The sequence below is a fragment of the Microcebus murinus genome, chromosome 1 (genome assembly GCF_040939455.1).
Source record: "Microcebus murinus isolate Inina chromosome 1, M.murinus_Inina_mat1.0, whole genome shotgun sequence".
NCBI lineage: Eukaryota > Metazoa > Chordata > Mammalia > Primates > Cheirogaleidae > Microcebus > Microcebus murinus.
Genome location: NC_134104.1, coordinates 145,681,316 through 145,706,245, shown reverse-complemented (window position 1 = coordinate 145,706,245; position 24,930 = coordinate 145,681,316). Strand labels below are relative to the sequence as shown.

Below are 24,930 nucleotides of genomic sequence, written 5' to 3'. Positions count from 1 at the left end.
CAATACATGCTTTTTTAATTTTAAAAATAAGGAAAAATATAAATAAGGCAAATACAAAGAAGTTCATTTTCCATGATTCTACAGCAAAAGTGATCATTTTTATCTTTTCAGAATATTTCCAGGCAATATGTATGTATGTGTGTATGTGTGTTTTTTTGTTTTTTTATTTGTTGTTTCTCTTTTATTTTGTGTGGGTTTTTTTTTTTGTATTTTTTATGTCTGTGCTTTCTTTTTGCATGTATTTTATAATTAATTATTTTTAAATTGATGAGAATCCACCATACATATTGAATCAGGAGTTGGTTCACAAAGCTGCTTCTGTGCATCACATCAAATGTAGGATGGTGTGGAAGTAGAGACAAGTACCTATCATCCTCATTTCTACATCCTCCCCATGAAGAATAGTGATACAATAGTAGAAGACCAGGGTGGTTCTCCTTACAGGCTATCTGCATTTAAGTTTCTTTCCCCATACAGCCTTTGCAAATAAATACCTTGTGGGTGTGAATGGGTCAGATCAGATTCCAATGTGCATGGTAAACCTAACGTATAGCCAGTCTCTCCTAACAGATTGGGGTCTTCTGGGCTCCAGGCCAGTGTATTCAGCTATCCTCTGCAGAAGTATCCTAGACATGGGCTGCCCATGTTGTTTCAGCTGGAGACAGAATGCTGGGTCCGCATGGGCATGGTTCCTGCCTGAATAGAGTCAGCAGACTCCATCTTTCTGGTGGAATGGATAAATTCCAGAGAATACCCAAGGAACCCAGAGGCATCTCCCTGGACAGGGAGTCTCCATTGCAAAAGTGGTCTGTCCATTACTTCATCTGGTGGTCCAACTGTAGGAAATGAGAAAAGCCCCCATCTCAGATTTCATACTGACTAGGCCTCTTGAGTGTTGAGGCGAAGCTGCATTTTGCATTTGGAAGCTGACTGATTAAGTGACATTTGTCTTCATTCTCTCCAGAAGCGGGAGGAGCCACAGGGACGTTGTTGTTTTCCAAGTACACAGGCAGCAGCTGCCTAGCTCCTAAAAATTCACAGGTAACACATAGAACTGTCCACATAGCTTGTGCATCCATTCCATGTGTCCCATTCCCTAGACATGCAATACAAAAATGGCAGCCACTTCATTTATTGCTCTCATGGTGGTAGTGGTGGTGGGAAGCCTTGGGACTTTGAGTTTTAAGGAACACATCCAAACCTCCCTCCTCTGAATGGGCCAGAATTAAACCACTCTGTGGAGTTCTGTGGGACTGGACTAGGAAATGGACTTAAAGATTGCTCAAATCAGGGGAATACAGTGAGCTCCCAAGAAGCCATACATAGAAATTGGATTGCATTGGTAAAACCAAGTGTCCCAAGGCATCTAGGATGCTGGAAAGCTAGATACCCAAAGTGTAAAGGAGACAAGAGGAGGAGGAGTGAGCCAAAAGGGGCAGAAATCAGCCCACAGTTATCTAGGACAGGCACCACTGTATGCTTTTAGGTGGTGACATTGAGCAGGGGTAGACAGCAGTGTTTAAAGGTGGAATATGGAGATAAGCTTGGATTTTCTTTGACACCCTTGATTTCTTTTTATTTGTCTATCCTGGATTTATCTTTGCCTATTCTTTTATTTTTAACTTATGTCATTTTATTTTCGGCATGTTTTTTGTAAATACTAAATCACTGAATAATTTATAAAAACAGATAACCCATTACTTTTAAGAAAAGGATTTAATCGTTTATAGAGGTTTTTTCCCCCCCAAGGACTATAGTGGATAGTCTTGTAGTTAACATTTCTAAAGGTTGTTAACCCTTTTAATATTACCTTATTATTTTCATATTCTTACTTTTAAATTTCTATTTGTATATGTATATGTGTTTGTGCGCATGTGTGTAATAGAGAACATGGTACTTGCTGTGAAGAAATGATTTGCTCTATTTTCTGCAAAGATGTGGGAGATAGATTTGGTTTTAATCTGGATACTATTTATTCAACCTTTTTACAAATTTCTTAAGCCTGTATTTATTTATCTAAAACAAAAACAAAACTTTTTTGCCCATGCAAATCACAACATTTAGCACTTTTTGTAATTCTTGCCTTTCCTTTTTATTCTTTGATATTTTCTTCTGGGATTACGAGCCCTGTATTCTGAGTGAATTTTTAGGATTATTTTCTGATTCACTAATCCTTCTTTCAACCATAAGCAATCTAGGGCTTATCCTATATACTGAGTTGCTCAAAGACATTTTTCTCTGTTTCCTAATTCTTTGATATGAGCTCCTTTTTTTGTTTTATTATTATTTTTCTGATCAAAGTGTTGAGACTGACTGGTTAGGTGAACTTCTCCTGGATCCTGGTTTACAGAGGATATTTATCCTTAGTTTTCAGAGCTGTTGTGCACCCTCCCTTTCCCCCCATTTTGGAGTTTTAATTGGTATTTAAAGAGAATTCAGACAAAAAATTGCCTGATACTTTCTATCACCATGCTATCTACCAAGAAGCCAATTTTGCCTTATTTTCAACAGGATGGGAAATGCTATTCATTTTCCATCCTGATATCTGTGAGCTTGGGAACACTAGGCTGGGCACCATGGAGGGATGGAAAGAGAAGCAAAGGCAGGGTGAGGTTCATGGCTGCAGCAGGAAATGTTTCTGTTGCCTGGTCTTCAGGGTGTAGTGTATCAACCATGAGAATGCTTTTCATTGCTTTGTCACTCTCTGTTTAAGACCATTCTTAAAAGTGTGTCTCCAGGAGAGTGAGCTTCCTTTTTTCACTCTTCTTTGTCCTGCTGTAGGTTTTCACTGGCATTTTCATAGCAGAAATGTGCCTAAAAATCCTCGCACTCGACCCCTACCACTACTTTTGCCGAGGCTGGAACATTTTTGACAGCATTGTTGCTGTTCTGAGTTTTGCAGATGTGATGAACGGTCTCTCTGGAAAACAACAGTGGCCATTCTTACGTTCCTTCAGAGTGGTAAGGCACCTTCTTGTTCCACTGCGTCTCTTAGCTTCCCAAATTTGAAGAGTCATGAGTGAGTTCAATGGCTATCTTGCACTACACTTTTATCTACCATAGTTAACCCCAGAACCCAAACTGCACCCCTCCTCCTCTCACCCGGGTTTTTAATACCCTCTGGAGCCCCAAGTGTGTCTTCTCGCAGCTGGACACTTATCACCCACCCACCCACAGGTGACCCTTTAGGCAACCAGATGCCAAATTGTGTCTCCCAGTATCAAGAGTCTGTGCCTTGTTTTGAGCAAGACCCCTCCAATGCTCTCCCGCCCCATGGAGATCTAAGGCAGGCACCTTCACACTGGACTCACCGAGGGGAGTGACAAATACAGAGCCCAGGAGAGGATGGGTGTGCTGCCAGCAAGTGCTGCCCCACAATAAGGTCCCTTCTCACTGCTGCCAGGGTCACATTCCTGGTCTATAGTTTTGCCCTCTATCTGCTCATTTGGAGGCATTCTGGCAACCTTTGCAGAGTACCTAATAGGAGCTGACATGAGGGAAGGCAGAAAGATGAAGAAATCAGCATCCTCAAGGAGTTTGCAGTACCAGGTGGTGTAAGATTGGGCCAAAAGGGAGCCACAGTGCTCAGTAGAGTGTGATGGGTGCCCGGAAGAGGTCCAGATAGAAAACCACAGAAAAAAATCACATCTAAAAGGGGAATTGGGAAACCTCTAAGATGGGCTTTTGTCTTCTTTCCAAGATATTTACTTTTTGGGGTGGGTATGGGTAGGATTTCCAAGCCTGTAGAGACACTTGGTTCAGTAACACTGCTCAAAGTCAAGCATTATTAGGCTTCTCTACTAACGCTTTATTGGCACTCAGGTGACCAAAATTACATTGCTTTACCCTTGCCTACGCTTCTCACAGTCACGCTCTGAAGCAAGGAACTTTGTGGCATTGTCTGTATATGAAATTAGAACCACGATTTCTTCCTAGGGTTTCTCTAGTTCCATTTTGAGTAGACAATGACGGTTCTTGTCTTTGGGCATAAATCTTATTGGCCCGCAATATTTCCATCCCCAAATAGTTGATTCTGAACAGGATTGCCCTTTGCAGTGAAATCACCAGTTTACATTGAAAGTGACTGTAAGAAACAACCTTAAAGCTAGTTGCTGTGTTTTCTTTAAGGTTTCTTTAAGATTATTTCCCATAGTCTGTGGGGTTCTGTGAATAAAATTTCTCTTAGCTATCTTAAATAGCTGTTTACCTTTTCTCTCCTGAGTACAAAATGTCACATTTCTGTCATCATTGTTAAAAGGTTTAGATTCAAACTTACGGCCTGAATTATATAATGCAGGAATGAGCAAACTTCTTCTGTGAAGGGCCAGATAGTGAATATTTTCAGCCTTACGGGCCTATGGTCTCTGTTACAACCATTACACTTTGCCATTGTAGCACAAAAGTAGCCACAGACATTGGAAAACCAAGGAGCATTGCTATGTTCTATTAAAACTTTATTTATGGACACTGACATTTGAACTTTATATGATTTTCTCATGTCGTGAGCTATCCTTCTTTGGATTATTTTCAACCACTTAAAAATGTAAAGAACATTCTTATCTTGACCAGGCTATACAAAAACAGGCAATGGGTTAGATTTGGCTCTCGGGCCAGAGTTTGCTAACCTCTGGTCTATTATATACAATTCTAAAACATTCATTTTATATAATAATCATTCATTTTATATAATAATTATTATATGATAATAATGCTCAGTCACTATGCTGGCCCCAAAGTCTTTACCATTAAAAATAATTAGAATAAAATATTTCCACTTTTAAATCAAAAAGTAGATACAGATGAATATAAGATTGGCACAGGGAGTTGGGGACTATGCTTAGGATGGATTTGGCCTGGAAAGGAGTTTTGGGAGTCATAAGCGCTGTTTGAAAATATGCCATTTGCTATATAGAAGAGCAGAAGGAGTTTGTCCTTAACTGGCTTTTCTTCTATCTTTGTTTGTTGTCTTTTTTTTTTTTTTTACAGCTGAGAGTCTTCAAGTTAGCCAAATCCTGGCCAACTTTAAACACACTAATAAAGATAATTGGCCACTCCGTTGGAGCCCTCGGAAACCTGACTGTGGTCCTGGCCATTGTGGTCTTTATTTTCTCAGTAGTTGGCATGCAGCTTTTTGGCTCTAGATTCAACTCCAAAAAAAGTACAAAATTGTGTGACACTCCTCCCCCCTGTTACCGGCGCTGGCACATGGAGGATTTTTACCACTCCTTCTTGGTGGTATTCCGCATCCTCTGTGGGGAATGGATCGAAAACATGTGGGAATGTATGCAAGAAGCGGACATACCATTGTGTGTTATTGTGTTTGTGTTGATCATGGTGATAGGAAAACTTGTGGTAAGTTTCTTAGATTTTTTTTTCCCAAAAAAAATACATGCCTTTCAAATTCATTAGCTTCTTTTGCAACACTTCACTAGTGAAAATTATTATTGCAAATATAATGCCAACTAATTTAAATATCCATTTGAATTGAGTTTGAGGAAACTATGATAATCATGAAACAAAATCTCCTTGGCACATTCAACCATTTTTTCCCGTATACACTTTTTAAAAACGAGATATCTTTCCCAGGTTTCTCCAGCGGACATCTCTTTACATGTAAAGGGAAGAACCAGCCTAAGACAAAGCAAACACTGAAGAAACTAGAGTAGGAAGATGAAACAAACCTGTCTTTGTGTCATAATTGGTCCCCTGTTCTATTTCCAAACTTCTCGTTATGTTACATTTTCTTATTGGGTAAGCTGGCTTGTGTCTGTTGCTTGCAACTGAAAGCATAGGTATTATGGAGAGGCTGATTAAGGGAATTCTAGTGAAGATATGAAGAGACAGAAGACACACAAGGATGCTTGACCACAAGATCTTCAGAATCAGGTTGGGGCTATTGTGAAAATATAATTAACTATCTCCACACGATAGCTTTATCCTAAGTTCCTTATAAATGGTGTACATAGACAGTAAATGATATAAAAGTTCAGAAGAGCAAGGCATCACCACTGGGAGTGAGGAGAGAGCATTGAGAAAGGATTTGTGGACGAAGATATGGTACTTAAGAAGACCACTCAAGAGGCAAGGAGGGCTACTTAGGCAAATAGAGGAGAGCTTGCACCAAGATCTGGAATTCTCACCGTGCAGCTGAGGCCTGTGACTAGACCCATTTACACCCACAAGGCTGTTTATTTTTGAGCTGATAAGAGCCACAAACAAAGGAATTTGAAAAAGGTAAAGATGATGGATTAGAGGGTAAGTGTAAGCCAAAAACCCCAGAAGGAAGCTGTTGGGATGATCTGAATTTAAAGTGCAATGTGCTCCAATGGAAGAGTTGCAGATTTGGTCCAAACCCCTCTGGCTCAGCCCCAGTACCTGATTAAGGTTACTGCAACAGAAACTAAAGACACTGCACAGAGTACACTATCTCTCAAATTGTGCAAACAGGAGAGGATTGTACAATAGCCTTGGATATCAGATCCATATACCTGTGGGCAATTCCGGTAAAAATACAAGCTCATGATCCAGCTGATTCCCAAGGAAGACACACTCTTAACTTTGCCCCATGATTATCCTTCTCTGCTTTACTCTGGCCAAGGTCTATACTTACATGTTTTTATATGTATGTAAACTGAATTTGGCTATTCACACCCTTTAACTTCAATTTTTTTTTTATTGGTGCCACTAACAGCTGAATTCAACTTTTTTTGTTCTGTCATACTGTCTCTATTCCTTCCTCAATCTTCTCTTCTTTCATTTATTTTAAAGATTAACTTTCTTGGGATACAGCAGAATGTAGAACTCTCATTTGATTCTGCTTTTAGTCTTGGGGAAAAGTTATCCTGGAAACACACTGTGTCCTTTCCTTTGCTAAATTTTCCATTCTCCCTTGTTACCCAATCCATTCCTAGGTGCTCAACCTCTTCATTGCCTTACTGCTCAATTCCTTTAGCAATGAGGAGAGAGATGGAAATGTAGAAGGAGAAGCCAGGAAAACTAAAGTCCAGTTAGCCCTGCTTCGGTTCCGCCGGGCTTTTTGGTTTGTAATGCACACTCTTGAGCATTTCTGTCAAAAGTGCTGCAGGAGGCAAAACTTACCAAAGGAAGAAGCGACAGGAGGTCCTGCTGCAGAGAGCAAAGACATCATTCCCCTGGTCACAAAGATGAAAAGGGGACCAGAGACCCAGGAGGCATTTGGTGTACTAACCTCTACACCAAAGACCTTGGGCATTGGGCATGATCGGACTTGGCTGGCCCCACTTGCAGAAGAAGAAGATGATGTTGAATCTCCTAGTGAAGAAAATGCACAGCCCACCACAAAATCTGAGGCTGAAAGACAGGTATGAAGGTGCACACATAGACTTAGAGATCATACAAAGCTAGAGTTACCACAGGGAACAGATTGCCTGGCCCCTTCTGAGCATTCTGCTGGGATAATACCAGGTAGGAGATGTGGTGGCTGCTCTTTGGTACCCATATGCACATCCCAGGGCAGGTTATAATCATGGCCCTGCACATGTGGAGTGGATGAGAGGTGTCAGAAGAGTTCAGAGGGGAGCAAGATCAGAATGGGCTGAGGGGACAGGGGAAGAAACCATAAAAGAATCTAGAGTTTGGATTGGCTGGAAAGTGACAAATGGGTTGTGGAAGATGAAGTGAATAGATTGGAAAAAGAGACAATGGTAGGAACAAACTCAGTCTCTGCAGGGACCAGTCTCGTGGGTGAGGGGTGGTGAGAGTTGAGGGCTGTTGGGGATTGTGAAGGCAATGGATGTTGTCTTAGTCTCTTTGAGCTGCTATAATAAACTGCCATAGATTGGGTAGCTTCTAAACAACAGAAATTCATTTTTCACACTTCTGGAGGCTAGGAAGTTCAAGATCGAGGTCCCTGCAGATTTGATGTCTGGTGAGGGCCCACTTCTGGTTCATAGGTGGCATCTTCTCACTGTGTCTTCACATAGTGGAAGGGGCAAACAAGCTCCCTTGGGTCTCTTTTACATACTAATCTCACTCATGAGAGCTCTCCTTTAGGATCTAATCACCTCCCAAGGGCCCCACCTCTTAATACTATCATCTTGAGGGTTAGGATTTCAACATATGAATTTAGGGGGGACACAAACATTCAGACCATACCAGACGCATTAAATAAATAACCATTCTGGATGCAACAGGGGCTGTTTGTATACTTCTGAATTTTCCACATAGGTGAAACATACTGCATTCCCACCAGCAGGGAATGGAAGTTCCAGTTGCTCCACATCCTTACCAATGTGACAATGGTGTTGTCAACCTCTTTAATTTTAATCATTCTGGTGGGTTTGTCTATTGCTCACTTTTATTGAGGGATTTGTCTTCTTACTATTGGGTTGTAAGAGATTATTACAGAGTCTGAATACAAGTCCCTTGTATGATATGTATATTGCCATATTTTCTTCTAGTCTTTGAGACAGAATTTCACTCTGTCGCCTGGGCTGGAGTGCAGTTATCACAGCTCCTGGCAACCAACCTCCAACTCCTGGGCTCAAGTGATCCTCCTGCCTCAGCATATGTCACCATGCCCGGCTGATTTTTCCATTTTTTGTAGAGATGGAGTCTCACTCTTGTTCAGTCTGGTCTCAAACTCCTGGCCTCAAGCAATCCTCCCACCATGGCCTCCTAAAGTGCTAGGATTATAGTCATGAGCCACTGCACCTGGCATATTTTCTTAATGTACCCTAAAGTTGCAAAAGTTTTCTAATTTTTTTTTTTTTAGAATTTTATAGGTTTAACTCTCAGGTTCAAGTCCATGATCCATTTCAATTTAATTTTTTATTTAACTGGATTTAGGGGGTACAAGTGGATTATTGTTACATGGATGAATTGCATAGTGGAGGAGTCCTAGGCTTTTAATTTACCCATCACCTGAATAGTGTAAATTGTACCCAATAGGTAATTTTCCATCCAGCACCCCTCTTCCACCTCCCCTTTCTGAGTCTTCAATGTCTATTAAGACACTCTGTATGACCATGTATAACCATTGCTTAGCTCCTACCCATAAGTGAGAACATGAGGTATTTGGTTTTTCATTCATTTCTTATTTCACTTAGAAAAATGGCCTCCAGTCCCCTACAAGTTGCTGCTAAAGACATTATTTCATTGTTTTTCATGGCTGAGTATTATCCCATGGTATTTACCACATTTTCTTTACCCACTCATCAATTGATGGTCACTGAGGTTGATTCCATATCTTTGCAGTTGTGAATTGTGCTGTGGTAAATATACAAGTATAGGTGTCTTTTTAAATAAAATGACTTATTTTCCTTTGGGTAGATCCCCAGTAGTGGGATTGCTAGGTCAAATGGTAGGTCTACTTTTAGTTCTCTGAAAAGTCTCCATACTGTTTTCCATAGAGGTTGTGCTAATAGACATGCCCTAAAATGGTGTATAAGCCTTCCCTTTTCACTGCATCTGCTCCAACATCTGTTGTTTTTTGACTTTTTAAAAATGACCATTCTGACTGGGGTAAGGTGGTATCTCATCGTGGTTTTAATTTACATTTCCCTACTGATTAGTGATGTTGAACATTTTTTCATATGTTTGTTGGTCATATTTATAAGGGCTGCTTTACATTCTTTGTTAACTCTGATATCTTGGCCCTTTCACATGCAGTTTCTTGTTATCTGATTTTTTCCTATGTATGGATCACATTTTCCTATTTTTGCACATTTCATCATTTTTGCTAATAGTTGGACATTTTAAGTAATATATTGTAGAAAATCTAGAACTGAGTCCTCTTTATCCTCTCTGGGGCTCGTTTATTAAATGGTGACTTGGCTAGAGTATTTTAGTGATGTCTATCTCTCTCCAACCCACCCTCCTCCACACACATACAATGTGAAATCTTTGGTGTCACCACACAGAGTACAGCCTTGGATGTGCACATAGTCTAGGATGATTGTTGTTTTAGCAGAACTCTATTTGACTGTCTCTTTCTATGATTTCTCTTAAGCCATCTGCCTCATTTGGTATTACACTCAGATTTTAAGCTCAACTAATTGCTGGATAATTGCTCTATTTTCTTTGACAACCCACAAGGCATAAATTGCTCAACAGTCTGATTCAATTAAATTCAGGAAGGGGTAGCTTTTAATGCCAGACCTTGAGATTTGTTTTGACTCCAGGGGGGGTTCTTTTTAGCTGTCTCTTTCTATGATTCTCTGCAATGAACTTGCTGGCCTATGCCTTTAATGAAGAAGAGCTCCTAGCCTCTTCTTATTTGCTTGCTATCACAATGTCCATTGTTTTCAAGAACTCTCTTAAGCCTGAACTTCTCCCACACTTTGTTTCAAATGAAGTCAGTTCTTTCCAGCACAGCTTCAGAGCTCTTTTTTCTTAGGAATTGCTTCCCAGCCTGGGCAAAATATCTTAGCCACTATTTCAGGTACTCAGCAGGGGCAGTAGCCTCTCATCTTCTTAGCTTCCCTCTTCTGGTAGCCTCCTGTAGTCCTACAAGTAAGCTTGAGTGAGGATGCTCAGGGCTCCACTGTTCTCAGGCTGCTTCTTGTGGGGTAGAGTCTCTGTCCTATGAGTTGGGGCTAGATGGGGAAAAGGAGTACACTTTTTGGCCACACTTACCAAGAATTTAGACTCTTCAACTCAGAGTTGGAGGAGATGAGAAACACTGGTGGCCTGCAGGTCCTGATAAGATACTGTAGCCCTTGGTTGGAAGCTGAGCCCCTTCTTTTTGGCCTCCTCTGCCTAGAGTGGAACTTCTAAGAAACTGGGCTGGGGTTGGGGAAGGAGAGAGTAGGTCATGGCTTAGGTGCCATAGACTTCTGCTGTTCTTACTGAATTTTAGTATATATTCTTAAATGTTTCATCCTTTGATGCATGCCCTCAGGACAATTTCTAGAGACTTTAAATGATTTTTTAATAGTTTTCACCACTTATTCTTATTTCCCTGGGGAGAATATCTGTAGAGCTTTTCATGTTGTCATCCAGGAAGTGAAACTCTATACATTAGTTATCTTTTTTTTATTAAATTCTAAACATTAATTTTAAAGACAATTTCAGATTATGATATTGCTTTCATTTTTTTCTCAAGTAAATTCACCTCCTAGTTATTCATTTTTGGAATGCTACTGATTTTATGTTTGTTTCCTCATATATTTTGGATATTAGTTTAAAAGCTCATCTTTAGTGGGAGGATCCGTCACTTTCTTTGCAGTCTGAGTTCTGTGGTTGTCTCTGATAAACCCTTCTGGGGCATACATTTCATTTCTTATGTTGCAACTTGGGATTCTTGTCTAATAGTGATACTGGGCATATTGCAGATTTGGACACTGAACCAGTAGGTATGTTTGCCCAGGTCCTATTTCTGAAGCTGTACTTCCTCCTACCTCCCTAGGTATGCAGCTTTGCATAATTGCAATTACAAGCATTTGCCACAGCTTTTCTTTTTTCATTTTCAAGAACTTTACCCTAGCCCATGGTTTCAAACCTTAAATGTAGCTCTGGTTCCCTTCCTCACATAGGGCACTTTTAGTTACCATTATCTAATATTTGCTTTATTTTTTTAATTTTTTTAAATTTCGGCATATTATGGAGGTACAAATGTTAAGGTTATGTATATTGCCCATGCCCCCTCATCCCCTCGAGTCAGAGCTTCAAGCGTGACCATCCCCCAAATGTTGCACATCCCACTTATTATGTTTGTATATACCCCTCCTCCCCTCTCCCGCCTGCCTGACGCCCAATAAATGTTATTCCTATATGTCCACTGAGGTGTTGATCCGTTAATACCAATTGGCTGGTGAGTACATGTGGTGCTTGTTTTTCCATTCTTGAGATATTTCACTTAGTAGAATGGGTTCCAGCTCTATCCAGGAAAATACAAGAGGTGCTACTTGCTTTAAATTGTTACTACTTTATATTTCTGTTCTGTGTCTAGTCCATAGATACATTTACCTCTTTTTCTATGTGTGTTTCTGTGTATAGTTGTGTGTGTGTGTTTTCTAAGTTATTACCTGTGTTCAAAGTGGAAAAATGTTCTTAAATCATGGCCTTACAATGTTAGAGTCTCAGGAACCCTCATAGATGTTAGTCACCTAAAATGTGACTTCATACATCCTTCTTAGATATACCTGCAGGTCATCAGACCAAATTTATTTGTTAATTTTATGTAATATTATGAAATATTTTCATATTTTTCTTTATACCTTTTGGTTTCCTATTTTACTAAGGAAACCCTCCGTACCCCAAATAATAAAAAAATATTTTTTGAAAATTTTTAACATTTTTACTCATTTGTTTCTTTATCAGAATATCAGATGATTATAGATTTTATTTTTACTATATTATGGCAATATATATGAGTGCCATTTATTAAGTAATTTATTATTTAGCCATTGAATTGAAAGGACACACCTTAAAATATATTAAATCCCCATATAAGTTTCATATCTGAATTATTCGCTGAGTTTTGTACTAGAACCATACTGTTTTGATCATGTAACTTTGCAGTAAGTTTCAATATCTTTTTCCTCAAGTAGTTTTCCCAGAATTATTTTATGTTGAGTTTTCCCGGAGCAGTTTTTATAAAGAAAAGGAAAAGTAATACTGTTGCAGACTATGCTCATGACAAACAGAAAACCAAATAGAATTCAAACTTGTTTCATCTCAAACGAGATATCCAGGAGGAATATTAATTTTATTCTGGGCTTTTCTGTGTCAGGCCTATGAACTCCATCAGGAGACCAAGAAGCCCACCAGCCCAGGAGTTCAAAGTGTGGAAATTGACGTGTTCTCTGTAGATGACACTTGTCTGGCTACACAGAATCCCCGAAAGGTAATTTTCCTAGGGTGATGTCAGAAGGAACATGTGGCTCATGCACACACCTTCTCCAGGATAGCCATTATGGAAAAATATCAGCATTGATGCTGACAAAATTGCCAGAATATAGTCTTAAGCAAAGGTCTGGGCCAGGTTTCTCAACTTTACTACTATAATAGGACAGTTAATCATTCTAGTGCGCTTCTCTGTGAATTGCAAGATGTGTAGCGGGATCCTTAGTCTCTACCCACTAGATGCCAGTAGCATCCCCTAGTTATGACAATCAAAAATGTCTTTAGACATTGCCAGCATGTCTCCTGGAGGGCAAAAATCAATGAGAGCCACTGGTCTGGGCTTATTATTCCAGCAGTTGAGATAGCTGAAAAATTATAGTATCTGGAACGTAGCCTTTCCCTAATTGGGGTTAGACAGCCTATCAGGGTTATGATCTTTAGGAATAAAAGAGTTAAGAAACTGTGTTGTCATATGCCTTGCTCTTCCTCAGCCAAGGAGAGTATGAAGTCAGGCTGGTCATAGCACTTAGAAAGGGACCCATCAAGTGGGGCGCTTTCTTGATACCCCTCATACCTAGAAGCCTTTGCCTAGTTGGTGTCTTCCCTAACAAATCTGACAATGAGGAATTAGGTACTACCATGGTGAGCAAGAGTCTTGATAAATGACACCCCCTTTCTTTTGTTCTGATATGCAGAAGTCTGACGCTACCAGTATACTATCAGAATGTAGCACCATTGATCTACAGGATACATTTAGACGGTTACCTGAAATGGTTCCCAAAAAGGTACCAGAGAGATGTTTTCCCAAAGGTAAGTGGCAGTGTTCCTGCATCAAGTTCACAGAGTCTTTGGATGAGATCTCAGTTCTTCTTTGAAGCTCTGTGATGATGGTAATAAATGCCTCTTTCCCCTTCTACTGGGGACAAAAACAAGAGAGGGCACCCATGGATTCTTGGGGACACTGTCAGGTCAAAGCAGAGAAGATTTCAGGAAATTCTTGCTTTAAGTGGGCTCTACTCATGCCAGCCCAACAAGCAGGGTAAACATTCTAGAAAACTTCCTAGAAAGCCCCAATAGGGCCAACCTGTTTGGCACATGTATTTGAGGTCATAGACCAAGAGAAGGGCTTGGCTGTTGTAATCAGGATCTCCAGCTCAGCAGCCAGACTGCCTGGGCTCAAATTCTGGCCTGTCCACTTCCACCATATTTGACTTGTTCAATTTAGTTAACCTCGCTGCACCTCATTTATAAAATGAGGATAATAATAGTGCCTATGGCAAAGAGTTGTTGTGGGTATTAAATGAGTTAATAGAAACCACTTAGATGAGTATCTGGCACGTAGTACGCAATCCATGCAGCCTTTCCTAATTCCTTGAGTGAATGTAGTGGCTTCTTCCTATGGGCCTTCATTATTTCTTGTATTCAGCATGGGGAATTTATTTGTACTTGTCTCCCCATGAGGTCCTTAAAAACAAAGGCAGTGACTTTATCAGCACTGTATCTCTGATGGGGGAATGGAAGCTGACTTAGACAATGGGTTCAACAAGTGTTCATAAATAAATAAGCGACTTAACAAATTAATGACTAGATCTGAAAATTAAAAATTTCCCTTTAAGTTTAGGACTAACCTAGGCCCAAAAAGAACAATTCAGCTGGTCTAGGCTGGATATCACAGCTGGTCTTGGCTAGCTTTGTCCGTATGTGTGGCGTTGCCTGAGAGTCAGCAGATACAGCCTGGGCTCAACTGGGCAGCTTGGCTCTGCTCTATGTGACTGTCATTCTTCTCCCAGGACCAATGGGCTAGCATGAATATGCCTTTTTTTTTTTTTTTTTTATGGAGATGGTGCAAGAGAGCAAGTGAGACATGCAAGGCTTTTCAAGGCCTGGACTCAGAACTGGCACACTGTGGCTTCCACTCTACTGGCCAAAGCAGATCACATGGCTCAGCCAAGATTTAAGGGGTTAGAAAGACTCTACCTCTCCCATTTAAATAGAGGTCATCGCAAGGGGCATGAACACAGGGAGAGGCAAAGAGTTGGAGCTATGAGTGCCACTGGCTACAGACACTAATGATATCGCCACTACTGATTCGTTTCAGGCCTGAGTTGCTGCTTTCCATGTTGTAGCATGGACAAGAGAAAGTCCCCCTGCATCACTTGGTGGAACCTGCGGAAAACCTGCTACCAAATTGTGAATCACAGTTGGTTTGAGAGCTTTATTATCTTTGTGATTCTGCTGAGCAGTGGGGCACTGGTAAATCCTCATGGTCTCGTGGGGATGTTGGGCGTCAGGGCAGCTGGGGGAGCCACGTTCTGACTTGGTCCCCCCGCAGGGGGGTGTGAACGTGCAATACCAGGCAGAAGTGGGGTCTTCCCTGATGCTTCCCTCAGGGGGTGGGGGTTTGCATGACTTCTGGAGTTGTGCTCAACTGGGAAGCCCCCAAGCCAAAGATGCATTTTCTGTGTGAAAGAGTAACCCAACCCACAGCCTTACAGTGGCCTCTGGATTCTGGCCCCTTGAGCCCAGGCCCATTCATCTACCCCTTATTCTTGGAGGATTTCTAGACGTCTTCATTGTATCCTACACATTTCCTCCTTTGGGCAGCAATGCTCCTACGCTCTCCTTTTTCCTGAAGACCACAATGCTGCTTTCTAAAACATAAAATATTAGGGGAGAGGGCTACAGGGGCCAGTTTAGGATATGATAAGTTGCTTTGGTATTTTCCATCACTCATGATCCCTTGAGAGGAAGGACAGTGAGATACTTCTGTATGTGTATGGTCCTTCCAAACCGAGGTGTGGTGTGAGTCCCAGTGAGGTCTGGAAATAACTCTGAACCCATCAGTTTACCTACATATTTTTCTCCTCCCTTTCCCTCTCCCTTCTGTCTTGTGTCTTCCCTTATAATGGTCGTAAGTAATATGGAACTAAACTCTCTTATTGTTTGCTATGTCAAATGAATGGAGTCCTATGTTCCCCCTTGTTATTTAGAGTGACAGAACATTTCATAAAATGTCACCAGGAAATGGAAAGGTCAGAGAAATGCTTTGTTCCTACACTCCCTGCCTTCTGGTTAGTGCTTTATACCTGTATGATCTCTGGGTGAAAGGTACCAGACCCACCGGGGACTGTGATCAACATACAGCCCTATTTATCTACTTACTGCAATGTAAATTATTCCTCAGACAAAAAGCAAATTCCTCTAAAAGCATCCTGGGAGTTCTCTTGATTAATTTTTATTGCTCGTCTTGGGTCTAGGGTGACCTGTAGTCTTCTAGCGATTACATTTTCACTGGCTATCTACTCTTATTCCAGTGGTAAGATTTCTTTGATTTATTCCACAAGTGGTACTTGTGCTATCAGTGGGAAAGCAGTGGTGGTGTCAAAAGGCCACAGACAAATGCCCCATGGTGCAATAAAGAGAAAATTTATAGTCAGGGACGTGCCAGAGGGCACACAATCCTAGTTCTCATCTGCCTTCAGAAAGGCAAGTGTAGGCTGGGCAGAGCAAGACTGACCACACAATGCAGAGGGAGGATGCCAGGAGCAGGACCCAGCCCTTGTACCTATTTGTAGAGAAATGAGAACAGGAGACATCTAGTCTTTGCCACTGTATGTGGTCTATGAACCGGCAGCATCAGCATCACCAGGAAGCTTGTTAGAAATGCAGTCTTACACGGTAACAAGTTCCCTAGGTGATTTGGGTCTCATTAGAGTTTGAGAAGCTCTGGTCTGGGCAACTATGCAATAATGAGAGCTTCCTGGATCATAACATGGCCTAGTTATTACACAATGCAGAATCTTCTGAAGCTCAGTCGCTGGTATCAGGCTGGTCATCCATTGAGCTAACGCAGACCTGCTGAGCCAGCTTACTGCTAAGCTTCCAAAGTGAGGGAGGAAATTAACTTCTAATAAAATTCTGATTTGTCTTTCCTTAAGAGGCAAACAAACTGTCAAGTCCCTGACCTCCAGGAGCTTGGAGTCGAGTAGGAAAGATAGATGGAGCAATTATAGACTTGCAATTATAGACCAAGATAGATGAGGCAATTAAATGATACACTCAGAGAAACAGTGGGTGACATGGGGGCTTGTAGGATGGGCACCTAACCCAGCCTTCTGTTAGGTTTCCTACAGCAAATATCAGTGAAACTGAGATCTTACGGCTGAAAAGAGGAACCAACAGGACAGAGGAGATGGAGGCCTTCTCCAGTCAAAAACTCACTTGGCAGTTGGAAGTGGGATTGTTTTATTTTTTCGCATTCTTTCTTCCCAGAGATGTGGGGCTGTGAGCTTACCTTAGTCCCTGACAGCAGGGCTGATCTCTTTCCTGCCTTCAGTGTTGGCCTAAATGTTATGAGCAAGTTTAGCACCAGGCATTTTCCCTTCCTTTCATTCTCAGAAACCCTGTAAAGGCCAAAATAACAGATTATACCCCAGTTACATAGACCCTGAAGAATCACATACACTTTGGGTGAGGTCAATGTTTGGATATAGCATGAAAAAGAGTCTCTCTGAAAGCCAGGATATCTCTTTTTCATAATCACACTTAATGAGTGTTTAATATTCAAAGTAATTTATCCTGGGTGCTCTAGCCCTGGGCTTCCCAAATTTTGTGTGTCATGGTGTGCATACAAAATGTTAATATCGGTCGGGAACGCTGGGGTAAAGGGAGGGGGCTGTGGTGGGAGATGACGGGGCCCAGGGCTGGTAGACTAAGGCGTTTGGGCTCAATGTCGTGAGCACTTGAGAGGCGCTGAATAGAGCCACTGCAGTAGGAAGAAAAGTAAAAAGTAAAGTGAGCAGTGAGTTTTTTGTAAATATGCAACCTGGCCTATGGCTATATTTTACCATTTCAGGTATTTGAAGATGTTCACCTTAAAAACCGACCCCAAATCCAAGAACTACTAAATTATACTGACAATATTTTCACATATATTTTTATCCTGGAGATGGGTCTGAAATGGGTGGCCTTTGGATTTAGAAAGTATTTCACCAGTGCCTGGTGCTGGCTCGACTTCATCATTGTGGTTGTAAGTTTGTCATCGCTGTGTCCATGCCGACCAGGGTGGGGGGTTGGGGAAGGGAGTCCTATGCAAGCTGCTCTTCCCATGTGTCTCAGATGAATGCCTTTCCAAAATATTTTTTCTTATTAATATTGCTCCTTCACGGTACTGGAAAGTAGTTGCCATTGTTCCATCGGCAGTCCACCCTTTCCTGGGTCCGACCCCTCGTACACTGCAGGTCACATGCTCACCACCCAGCCTTTCCCACCACGGCACTCCTCCACGTCTTTGCACAAGCACTTGTGTCTCATGTGTACGTAGAAGAATTTTCAGTATCCTTGATATTTCCTCCTCCTTCCGGTTTTCCATTTCTTTTCAAGACTTCTCAAAGCAGGTCAGCAGCCAACAGACGGGGCTGGTGCCCACCTTGATTGCCGGGCAGCATAAAGGGATTGTTCATATACATTCTCTCATTTAATGTGCACAGCAATGTTCTGTGCTAAGCAGCATTATACAGGCAACTCACAAAAGGAATAAGTGTATGAAGAAATACACCCAAGGTATATCACCAGTTAACATAGGAGTGCATGTTAAAGTGGGAGGCCTCTTTTCACTCATCAGATTGGCAAAAACTTTAAAGTTGAAAGATATCTAATATTGAGAAGGATATAGGAGGGTGTAATTTCTAAGCACTGCTAACAATTTAATTGGCACGGCCGTTGAAAGGAACATTTTGCACTATTAAGTAGAATTACAAAAGAGCCTAACTCGCAATCCACAAATACCACTTTCTGTTATATTAACAGATCCAAGGAATACTCTTGTCTGTGTATTCAGGCAAAATGCACATGTCTGTCCAGTATACTGTTGTTCATGATAATAAAGACATGGAAATACCCTAGATATTTAACCAAGGGGGAATGAATCCATAAAACATGAATATTTATATGCTGTAATATTCCACAACAGTTAAAAGGAGCAAACCATATCAACATGAGGGATTTCAAAATTTGACTGGCTGAAAAACAAAAAAAAAGTGCAGTGATAAATGCAATTTATGTAGAAAAAAAAATAAGATAAAATTAGCAGAAGACTTCCCACATGAAGAGCGCTGTAGAGTGGGAAAGAATGTCAGTGTTTTATATGAGTGTCTCATTGATGCCTCTAAATTTGTTGGAACAGAGACTGGAGTGAGGCTCCAGATGAAAAGGAATATTATGTCCCTCTAGGGGACAACTCTTCACATCACTTATGGCAATGACTTGGTAAAGCCAGAAGAACTGCTAAACTTCACCATCCTTTCCCATCTGAGTAGGGACAAAAGGAGTATTTGCGAGAAAACTGCTTAAATAACTCTCTCCAAAAGTAATGTCATCATAAACAAAAACCCTGTTTTATGATTATGAATACAAACGTTTTAAATTGATTAAAAATGTTTAAATCTTGTTGACAGAATTGTCATATTAACTTAACTTCTCTTCACTACTACTATGAGGTTGGTAGGAATAGTGGTGAATGTTTTTAGATGGTAGCGAACTCTGACATCAGCTTGATCAGGAGTATCATGATTCACTTCCTGTCCAGCTGAACCTGACTTCTTTCAAGTTGAGCCTCTGAAGACTCTCCATAACTAATTAGAATGGCTAAAGATCTTCAAAAAGTGGTCTTCAACTTAACTGCAGCATATTGTCAAGTTTTAATTTCGTGTCCTTAACAGAGCTTTCCAGTCCTCAGTCCTGTGCCATTGGGGAGAGTGTTTTAGGGGAAAAAAAATTGCATTTAATTCCCCAAAAAGGGGCTATTTGAATGAGAGGAAATATTAGTAAACAAATAATTAATTTTCCTTTGTAAATTTTTATTTTGATATCATTTCAAACTTGCAAACAATGTTGCAAGAAATATTATAAAGAAATGCTCATACTGTTTCCCCAGATTCACCAACTGTTACCGTTATCACCTGTCTGCTTTTGTTTTGCTTTTCTCTCTCTCACTCTCTCTCCATTTTTTAATCTAACCTGCTTGAGATTAAGTTGCAAGCGTTATGCCCATTGCCCTTAAACATTTCAGTGTGTATTTCCTAACAAGGACATTGTCTCACATAATCATAATACAGTGATCAGAGTTAGGAAATTTAACATTGATTCAATACTAAACTCCACATCCATTTTCAAATTTTGTCAATTGTCATGAGGTACTCTATGGCTAATTCTCTCCACCCATCCACCCCTTGCCCCCACACCAATCCAGGATCCAATTCGACATCCCATACTGCATATCATTGTCATGGCTCTTTGGTTTCCTTTAATTTACAACAATTTCTCAGGCTTTCTTTGTCTTTCCTGAAACAAATGATGATAATGCATGGTTTCCACCTTAATGGACTGTAGATTTGCTAGGAGAAAAATGGACCCTCCCTCTGCCCTGTCACTTCCTGCAGGGTCTGACTTGTTGCTATGAGCACGATGCATTATGCCTCTCAGAAAGAGGGCTCTCAACCCCTCCCTGGCTCCCCTGGACACCAAGTCAGATGTACTACCTGTGGCTTCTCTTCCCACCAGGTCTCTGTGCCCAGTCTGATTAACATAAAGGGTTTGAAATACTTCCGGACTCTGCGAGCACTAAGGCCTCTTCGAGCACTGTCCCAGTTTGAAGGAATGAAGGTACGTTCTCTACGGCAAAGGGTGGAAGTTCAGCTCACAGGGAAAGGCGGAGAGGCCAGGTGCTCTTCTTGGGCTGGGATTTTCTTAAATTGCCAAGCTTTTCCTGAGCTGCTTCTCGCCCAGCCCAGTGCTTGGAATTTGAGAGGTGGAAAAAAGTCTAAGACATACTCTCTATCCTAAAAGAGCTTCTGTGACAGCCGAGAAGAGCCCTGACTTCCCTTCAGGATCTCAGAGCAGGTGCCTGGTACGTTTCTAACACCGTCATCACCGGGCACTTCTCTAGTTACCCTCAGTGGCAACAGAAAGGACCCATTAGGTATGGAACCAAGAGCAGAACTTGCCATGGGCCGGGGGTAGTGGGGTGTGGAGAATAAAGACCGAGCTGCAAGAAACCTAGCCCTGCACAGCAGGCCCATCCTGTGAAGATGAAGAGCATGGTGAGTCCTGCCCATCTGTTACGTTTTTCTTCCACTTTGTTTCCTTAAGGTGGTGGTCAATGCTCTCATAGGTGCCATACCTGCCATTCTGAATGTTTTACTTGTCTGCCTCATTTTCTGGCTCATATTTTGTATCCTGGGTGTAAACTTCTTTTCTGGAAAATTTGGAAGATGCATTAACGGAACAGATACAAGCTTACCTATCGCCTATGAGGTCATTCCCAACCGAACTCAATGTAAGAATGGCAATTTCTCCTGGCACAATATGGAAGTCAACTTTGACAACGTGGGGAACGCTTACCTGGCTCTGTTGCAGGTGGTAAGTGCTGTTGGTATGTTTTTCACTCTGAGGGAGAGAAAACTCGAGAGAATCATAAATCATTTCTCAGCCAAAAAAAGAAATGCAGTGACTCCACTGAGATGATGGAATCAAATCCTAGTTCTTCATGTGGGAGCCAACACCTCCTAGAATTTTCCCTTACCGAGCATCTCTAACTTTGTAGACTACTGAGCTGTACCTCCCAGTGATACTCCTATAAGGACCTGTATCTCTCACCTTGTCCTATATGGTGTCTCGCTGGCTCTCCAAAACTCCAGCCAGAGAGGAGTGGCACCTTAGATGTAGGTAATGACGTTTTGAGCAACTGCCTGTTTAAACCACAATTGTCAAGTCTTGGACAGGCAGTGCAAATACATGTGGCATTGGGAAAGAGACTTAATCGGCAGTTGGGCCACAGCTTCTCTACTAAATTTTAAGGTGGAAATTTCTTTTGTTTTTAAACTCTTTATCTTGTGCAAATGGGAAAGGAAAAACAAATGCAAGACACGTGTCCTAGAGTTCCCTTCTACTGTTCATTTATTTGAATATTCTGTCCTGGAAAGGTGCGACATTATCTTATATTCATCAGCCCGCTGGGCCTTGCCTGCTTTTGTATGCCATGTGTCTATGGAGGGCAAGTCTACAGTTGTGTTCATGTTTCTCTGCATTTTCTGCAGGCAACATTTAAAGGCTGGATGGATATTATGTATGCAGCTGTTGATTCCAAAGAGGTGAGTTTGTGTTCCACCAAGTTCTACCAAGTTCTAAAGTGTAGGGTCAAACTAGGAATAGCATAATGACATGGACATTGCATCATAGTTCCAGGGGGCCAGGGTACTCTGCCTTCTCTTTCTTGGGACAAAACTCTATGAAATACCACTGCCTGATAAAAGGGTTCTTATGCATCCTCTGGTGAGTATCTAACACTCCCGTATTCTCTAAAGTCCAGTCTTCTTTCTCCATGGTGGCCAAGGACAAACCACTCATGTAGGAGATAGAGCCAGAAGCAGCGAAGCACAGGATGCCTTGATTTTCCTCTTAACTCTTCTCCAAATGGGTGGACAGGCAGAAGCCAAATGTCAAAGGGTACTTGTTTCAGATTGTGGGAAAACCTTAAGACTGGACTAAATATGAGCAGGAGAGACCCTCTCATGGCTCCCTGGAGACTAGAGAGATTTCTAGTGATTGCCAACTGTTGAATTCTAGTTAAAGAAAAAAAATAATTATAAATTCACAAAGTTTGAAGCATACTCAGGAATCTATTCTAGTTTTTATTTTCCAGCAGGTAAAATTGAGGGATAGAAAAGAAGAGAGTTGCCCAAAGCCATGGGGTCAGCAGATGGTTGAGTCAAGGATGGAATCAATGGAAAAATTTGTTTATTTTTTCCTATCATAGCACATGTGTCTCGTTGTATTTGGGTGTCTGCAGAGTTGATGCCTGCCATGTGATGTGTTCAATACATGCGAGCTGGTACAGGTTGAGTATCCCTTATCCAAAATGCTTGGGACCAGAAGTTCTTTGGATTTGGGGATATTTGCATAATACTTTCCAGCTGAGCATTTCTAATCCCCCAATCCAAAATCCAAATTCTTCCAGTGAGCATTTACCTCGTGCATGACCTGTGAGTGTCATATGTGTGCTCAAAAAGTTTTAGATTTTGGAGCGTTTCAGATTTTGAATTTTTGGATTAGGGATGCGCAACCTGTAGTAGCAGTAGAGATGGTATGAGTAGTGTTACAGCCGCACTGAAGAATGAGAATTAGTCTTTATGGCCATCCTAGTTCTCATCATGAATTCATAGACTGTCATCATGAGTTAATATATAGATGACACATAGCAACGAATCTGAATTTGCTTAATTCTGGGTGTGTTAATAAAATCAAGTTTCTGGAAAGGCAAAGCTAATAGTAGCTACCTGTTTATAACAATTACAATTTATATTGTAACATTTTTATATACAATGTAATTTTATAGTTATATGTTATATATACAATGTAATTATGCGTTATAATATAATTTATAACAAAGGAAATATTTAAAAAATATTAATGTACTCACTTCTTTTGTCTTTTTTGAGTGCATGACTTTTACTCTAGTTTGCCTTGGGCATCCATCTGCCTTGAGGTAGAGATTGGGAAGGGGGAGGAAGGCTTTTGCAGATGTGGTGGACCAGGTGTGTGGCTTACATACGCTACCATAGTGAGTGACAAGCAGGTGAAGGGGTGCCTGTTTGATGCTCATCCTGGTATGTGCTAACTGTTGTATGTTGGCTTCTTGCATGATGACCCTTGTCTATGCAGCCACGGAGCACCCCGATGGCCTCAAATATTGATGCTGTAACTGGTGAAAATGTGGGCCATTCTCCCCTCAATTCCTCCTGCCCTCAAGTACTGACTTATGCCATATCCTCCATTTGGTCCCTGGCCCAGAAGTCCACTCCTATCCCTTGCTAAGAGGCCCACCATGGGAGGTCCATGGCTGTCAACTCCATGTCCACACCACATGGGGACTGAGAGAGGTTCGAGAGACTTCTCCCTGCCCAGTCATGTTCCTCTAGGCCCTTATGTCAGCCTGCCCAATATATCCCAGGCCTTGCCAGCAGCAGTTTCCTCCCAGAAAAACACACATGAAACAAGAGCACTCTCTTTGCCTTTCATGTTCCCCTCAATTTACTGGACCCCAATCCCCCTTTCCAGACCCAAAGAGGGAAAATCAGACCACACATCTTGTAGCTCTGATTTTCTGTCTCTCTGTTTCTTTTTACCACAATTCCCTAGGGATAAATGGAATGAGCTTTTATTTTTTCCTCTTTCTGTATTAACCTCCCTCTCATAAAACTCTTCCCCTTCAAGCCCTTGATAGACCAAAGAGAGACACTCAAGAATGTAAACATTCTTATATTTTAAGGCATTCACCTAACTTGCAAGACTGTTAGTCCACAGGGTAATCTTATGTTAAATATCTGGTGCTGAAATTTAATTCTTTCTTTTTATCACATTGTTTCTATACCTACCGTTAGTCTAATTTTTGAATTTTTTTTTTTTTTTGAGACAAAGTCTCACTCTGTTGCCCAGACTAGATTGCCGTGGTGTCAGCCTAGCTCACAGCAACCTCAAACTCCTGGGCTCAAGGGATCCTCCTGCCTCAGCCTCCCGAGTAGCTGGGACTACAGGCATGCGCGATCATGCCCGGCTAATTTTTTCCGTATATTTTTAGTTGGCCAATTAATTTCTTTCTATTTTTAGTAGAGACAGGGTCTTGCTCTTCCTCAGGCTGGTTTTGAACTCCTGACCTTGAGCGATCCGCCTGCCTCGGCCTCCCAGAGTGCTAGGATTACAGGTGTGAGCCACTATGCCCGGCCTAATTGTTGAATCTTTGAATAGGGATGCTCCACCTGTAGTAGCAGGGGAGGTGGTACAAGTGGTGTTATAGCAGCGCTGAAGAATGAGAATTAGTCGTTATGACCATTGTTAGTTCAGAGGACAGGCATTAGTACAGAGTGGATGCCTCAAGACAACTGGGACTAAGGTCAGGTACTCTTCATGGCAAAAGGGGGAAATAACATTTTCTGATAATTACCTCCATTACATTAGTCTACGTGGTGGGTGTTAAATAACAAATATCATAAATACATTCACCATATAACAGAGCTATCAATGCCCATATCTATATCTCTGATATGATCA

General features: G+C 41.3%; 1 protein-coding gene across 1 annotated transcript in view; it reads left to right on the top strand.

Moving 5' to 3' along the window:
- SCN11A (sodium voltage-gated channel alpha subunit 11) overlaps positions 1–24,930 on the top strand; it is a 79,135-nt gene that overhangs the window by 40,162 nt on the left and 14,043 nt on the right. Inside the window, exons 13-22 of the mRNA XM_075994292.1 lie at positions 2,782–2,961; positions 4,987–5,352; positions 6,912–7,340; positions 12,713–12,826; positions 13,521–13,635; positions 14,924–15,078; positions 17,681–17,854; positions 20,386–20,487; positions 20,974–21,243; positions 21,921–21,974. Of these exons, the coding sequence (XP_075850407.1) occupies positions 2,782–2,961; positions 4,987–5,352; positions 6,912–7,340; positions 12,713–12,826; positions 13,521–13,635; positions 14,924–15,078; positions 17,681–17,854; positions 20,386–20,487; positions 20,974–21,243; positions 21,921–21,974 (1,959 nt within the window). The remainder of the gene's footprint in view (positions 1–2,781; positions 2,962–4,986; positions 5,353–6,911; positions 7,341–12,712; positions 12,827–13,520; positions 13,636–14,923; positions 15,079–17,680; positions 17,855–20,385; positions 20,488–20,973; positions 21,244–21,920; positions 21,975–24,930) is intronic.